This window comes from Elephantulus edwardii, unplaced genomic scaffold (genome assembly GCF_000299155.1).
Source record: "Elephantulus edwardii isolate Elephantulus edwardi_28Jun2011 unplaced genomic scaffold, EleEdw1.0 scaffold00274, whole genome shotgun sequence".
NCBI classification, from domain to species: Eukaryota; Metazoa; Chordata; class Mammalia; order Macroscelidea; family Macroscelididae; genus Elephantulus; species Elephantulus edwardii.
This window is the reverse complement of record NW_006400024.1, coordinates 2,289,525-2,295,013: the sequence shown is the minus strand read 5'-3', so window position 1 is coordinate 2,295,013 and position 5,489 is coordinate 2,289,525. Positions and strand designations below refer to the sequence as shown.

The 5,489-nt window shown below is 53.2% G+C and overlaps 1 protein-coding gene across 1 annotated transcript in view; it reads right to left on the bottom strand.

Moving 5' to 3' along the window:
* SLC12A7 (solute carrier family 12 (potassium/chloride transporter), member 7) overlaps window positions 1-5,489 on the bottom strand; it is a 66,442-nt gene that overhangs the window by 10,651 nt on the left and 50,302 nt on the right. Inside the window, 3 exon segments of the mRNA XM_006900168.1 lie at window positions 1,793-1,924; window positions 2,484-2,653; window positions 2,761-2,956. Of these exon segments, the coding sequence (XP_006900230.1) occupies window positions 1,793-1,924; window positions 2,484-2,653; window positions 2,761-2,956 (498 nt within the window).

The following is a 5,489-nucleotide window of genomic DNA, read 5'->3' as shown; positions in this document are numbered from 1 at the left end:
TGTGAACGTGTGGGTGGTGTGTGGGTGTGTACGTGTGTGTGTAGAGGTGAGTGTGAACGTGTGGGTGGTGTGTACGTGTGTCTAGAGGTGAGTGTGAACGTGTGGGTGGTGTGTGGAGTGTACGTGTGTGTGTAGAGGTGAGTGTGAATGTGTGGGTGGTGTGTACGTGTGTGTGCGTGTGTGTGTAGAGGTGAGTGTGAACGTGTGGGTGGTGTGTGGGTGTGTATGTGTGTGTAGAGGTGAGTGTGAACGTGTGGGTGGTGTGTGGGTGTGTACGTGTGTGTAGAGGTGAGTGTGAACGTGTGGGTGGTGTGTGGGAGTGTACGTGTGTGTGTGTGAGGTGAGTGTGAACGTGTGGGTGGTGTGTGGGTGTGTACGTGTGTGTGTGAGGTGAGTGTGAACGTGTGGGTAGTGTGTGTGAGTGTACGTGTGTGTGTAGAGGTGAGTGTGAACGTGTGGGTGGTGTGTGGGGGTGCACGTGTGTGTGTAGGGGTCAGTGTGAACGTGTGGGTAGTGTGTGGGAGTGTACATGGAGGGTGTGGGTGTGAGCTTACGTGTGTCAATGGGGTGAGTGTGAACACGAGGGTGTTGTATGTGAGTGTATGTCCGTGGTGTGCGTGGATGCACGGCTGCCGTGTGGAGTGCACGTGTGTGTTGGAGGTGGGGCAGGGGACGAGGGTTGTCCATAGCTGCATGGACATCTGTCCGCAATAGCAGAGGACAGGGCCTCGCGTGATCTGCTCCCTGCTCAGGTCCCATGATTCCTCATAAATACTCCCAGAAGACACTCTTGGTTCCTGGACCAGCCTGGAGGGGCCAAGGGCTACCTGTGAGTGTGTCCTTGCTGTTGTCAGAGGCCACGGCCAGGAGCACAGTGTGGAGTCCAGGACACACCCCCAAGCAACAGGAGTCCTGTCCCGTCCTGCTGTCCAGTGGGCTGAACACTGTGCCTGCTGCCAGCGGACAGAGGCCAGCTCAGGACCCTGACTCTGAGGAGGTAGGACGGTCACCCCCTCGGCAGAGGGGCAGTAGCCTGAATGGTCAGCAAGATGGACGAGCCAATGACAGCTGAGTTGTCAGGAGACAGTGTGTCTGAGGACATGGTGGGGACACAGCCCTGACGGCATCCTCCTATGAGACCCAGACATGGGAAAAGCCACGTGGATGGACAGACAGCAGCTGAGTGAGGAGCATGTGAGGAAGCAGGGTCAGGGTGGACAGGCCAGTCTCCCCCAGGGTGGCGGGTGAAAGCTGGTCCAGGGACACCTGAATGCAGTCTGGCCTTCAGAATGAGAGGAAACAAGACTGGCTTTTGTTAGAGCGATCCTGGGACAGGGAACACCCCGGAAGGCTGTCGGGGACCCGCCAGTCACCTGACCGCAGAACTGTGCAGGCACCAAAGGAAGGCGGTGAGAGTGGACTCCGGAGGATCCAGGGCACCTCGTGCTTGGACAGAGGCCGGCAGCTATGCTATGGAAGCCAGGTGCCCAGTCGTGATGGGTCACGGTCACACAGCATCAGCACCACTCTGACCACCTCGGATTTTCCCCTAAGCCTTTGTCAACATGTCCCTGGTAACCATGAAACTACAAACTCAGCACAAGACAGGCAGGTGGAGGATCTGCTGCCTTGAACGCTCCAGAGGAGGTCAATTCCCACACAGGTCACCCAGAGTCCCCACCACATCCTCATCCACCATCTCTACCACCCCCACCTCAGCACCGACGAGCAGGTGGTCCAGGAACACGTGCAGGTCGTTCCCCCCAACAGGTCACCTGGAGTCCCCACTCACCATCTCCACCACCTCCACCTCGGCACTGATGCGCAGGTGGTACAGGAACATCTGCAGGTCCTTCTTCATCTGGATGCTGTTGTCGTCCACCTGGGCCACCGTGAAGATGCGCATGCGGCACTTCCTCCACACCTGGGGCAGGAAGGCAGTTATCCAGTGAGCGCTGGCCAGAGGGCCACCCTCCTCATGAGTCACAGACAAATACCGGGCAGCATGGGATGTCCACCTCGTCCCCCCACAGATCTCCACCCAGAGACACACCTGTGACAAAACTACAACACACCCATTGACAGAACCACCACCCATGACAGATGTCATGTGACAGACCCAAACAGGACAGACCCTGGGGAATAGACCCAGTGTGCCAGACTCCACGTGGCAGACCCCATGTGGCAGACCCCACGTGGCAGATCTTCTGTGGCAGACCCCGTGTGAAAGACTCCACGTGGCGGACTCCACGTGGCAGACCCCGTGTGACAGACCCCACGTGGCAGACCCCGTGTGGCAGACCCCGTGTGACAGACTCCACGTGGCAGACCCCGTGTGGCAGACTCCACGTGGCAGACCCCACGTGACAGACTCCGTGTGGCAGACCCCGTGCGGCAGACCCCGTGTGACAGACTCCACGTGGCAGACCCCGTGTGACAGACTCCACGTGGCAGATCTTGTGTGGCAGACCCCAAGGGCCCACCTTGTGCTGGCGTAGCAGGAATGGCAGCAGCATGAGCATGCCCCCGTCGTGAACGACCCACCACACGTCAATGTGGCCGTCACTGAAACGCTCCTGGTTCTGTGGGAACAGGTCCACGTTCTTGGCCACCAGCAGGGCCTGGTGTGCCGCCGTGGTGTCTCGGACAGTGTCTGTGGAGAGATGGCAGCCAGCATATCCCTGGGTGACATGGGGCAACGAAAGTACGTTCCCAGGGAATGTCATGGCCACGTGCCTCCCAGAGGAGGGCTGTACCCACCAACAAAGTTCTTCCATGAGAAGGTGTTGTCCTCCTGTCTCCAGGACTCCGGCCAGGCCATCAGCACCGTGTTGTGCTTCATTCCCCCCAAGCCAGCGGACTGGATCAGGTGGGATGTGCCATCCCGTAGGCTGGACGATACCACCAGCTGACAGAAGCCCTTGGTCTTCTCCACACCCATCAGGGACCGGATGTTCTGTGGGAGATGGCACAGGTCAGCAGGGGCACATGCCCTGCCCCCCTCTGTCAGGGCCCTGGGAGGTAGCACAGTAGAGTGACACACCACATCCACAGCTGATGGTAAGGGAACCCCAATACTCATGAGAGCTACAAAGAGCAGCATGTTGCAAGGAGGGACTGGTCCTTGGAGAGGACATCATGTTTGGGAGAGTGGAGGGACGGCGCAGGAGAGGAAGACCTTCAATGAGATGGATCGATTCTGTGAGCGGAGTGGTGGGAATGAGTGTGTTTGAGACGGCGAGGTTGGCACAGGATAGAACGGCCTTTAGGGCTCTTGTACACAGGGTTGCTATGAGTCGCAAGCGACTCGATGGCAACAACAACAACAACAACAACACAAGAAGCAGCAGAGCCAGCACAAGACCGAAATGCAGGAATGAAGGGTCTCCGTCCACCAGCAAAGAGCATGTGAAAAGAAACGTGCTGACAATTCCACACACACAAGTGCATCTGAGCAACTAAACACGCAGATCAACTTAACCAGAGGCATGAAACGCCTTTATGTTAAAACCTATCAAATGTTGCAGGCAGCCATCAAAGATGACCTAGTAAACAGAAAAGCATCCTGTAGTTACCACCTGCTGCCCAGCAGGCTCCAACATGTAGTGACCTTAAGTAAAAATAAAACAAGGGCTGCCTGATCCCAGTACTATCGCCACTGCTGTTGCTGAAGTCCACAGTGGCAGCAACTGCCAGCACACCTCACTGAGGGTCACCCTTGTCCCTGCTGACCCGCTTCACCAAACATGATGGCCCTACTGTTGTTACTGTTGTTAGGTGCCATTAAGTTGGCTATGACTCACAGCAACCCTATAAACAATGGCTCTATCCTGAGCCAGCCTCACCATGTCATCCAGAGTCTTTCTCTCCTGCACCAACCCTTGACCCCTTGACCCTTCCAAGCATGGTGTCCTTCTCCAAGCACTTGTCTCTCCTGGCAACATGCCCAAAATACAGGAGACAGAGCTTCAAAATCCTTGCCTCCAAGGAGCAACCTAGTTTCACCCTCTCCAACTGGCTTTTCCTGATGACACAAGTCCAAGTTTAAAAATCTAAAGAGCATTCATGGCTCTATTTACTATTATGGTCAACATCCTTCACTAATACCAAAATGTGAGTGCATCAGTCTTTCTCCTTATACATTTTCACATACATGAGAGGCAAGTGGAACGAGCATGGGTTAATCATCAGAGTGACACCTTTAAAGACTCAGCGTTCAGATGGTCATATTTTTCAAAGGAATCCACTGATTCAACACAATGTTGATCAACATTCCAATAGCCTTCGCACAGAAATGGGAAAAGGTAATGCTCAAACTGCCGTGGAATTGTAAGAGGCCCCAAACAGCCAGAACAACAACAATAAAAAACAAAATGGGAAGGATCACACTCCCCAATTTCCAGGTGTCCTACAAAGCTGCAGTAATCATCACATTGTGGGGAGCCTGGTGCACAAATGAATACAAAAGACCAGAGGAAGGGTCCTGACACTTCAGAAACAAACATCTATTTAGGGTGGATCGATTTTTGGTAATAGGGTCAAATATTCCTGAGGAGAAAGGGCAGTTTCTGGATACTGAGACAACTAGATTTTCACACATAAAGGAAAGAACAGTCAGATCCCTACCTCACACCATATAAAAAAAATCTCACTCAAAACTGACCACCAGCTTGAACACAAGAACTAAAGCCACAACATTCCTATGAAAAAACCAAGGGTTCATTTTCACAGCCTTGGTCAGGCAGCAGTGCCTCCGACGAGACACAGCAAAAGCATAAGCAGCAAAGCAGGAGTGAAGAGATCCTCACCAGGATCCAAAACTCATGTGCGACCGACACTATCCAGAAAGTGAAAACACAAATAGAGGATGGAGAACACATTTGAAATCTACTAAGAGTTTAACATCCACACTATCCAGAGAGTTCCTATTACTTAACAAGAAAAATACAAACCTCCCAAACAAATGTGAAGAGGCATTTTATTTTAAAAAAAAAATACAATCAACTCTTGGGAAAAGCTGTTCAGTGACCTGAGGCACTGAAAATGCAAACAAAAATCACAAGGAGCAGCCCTCATCCTCTCCAGGACTGCTCGTCGACAAAGGGTGTCAGTGAGGATGGGAGACATTACTCTCACCCACTGCCAGTGCGGCCATGTGAACGTACGAACACCACTGACTGAAGGGCTTAGGAAAAACTAAAGCACCCTCTATGGTGTGTGTGTGAGAATACGGGGGTGAGGACACATGGAAAAGCACATGAGGATGAAGAACACATGGGCAAGAACATGTATGTGAGAACACGAGTGGTGTGAGAAGACAGAGGTGAGAACATGTGGGAGAGCACATAAAGATGAAGAACACATGGACGAGGACACATGAGTGAGAACACGGGACAGAACAAGGGTGGTGTGAGAATATAGGGGTCAGAACGCAGGAGTGAGAACACAGGTGGTGTGAGAATACAGGGGTGAGAACATGTGGGAGAGAA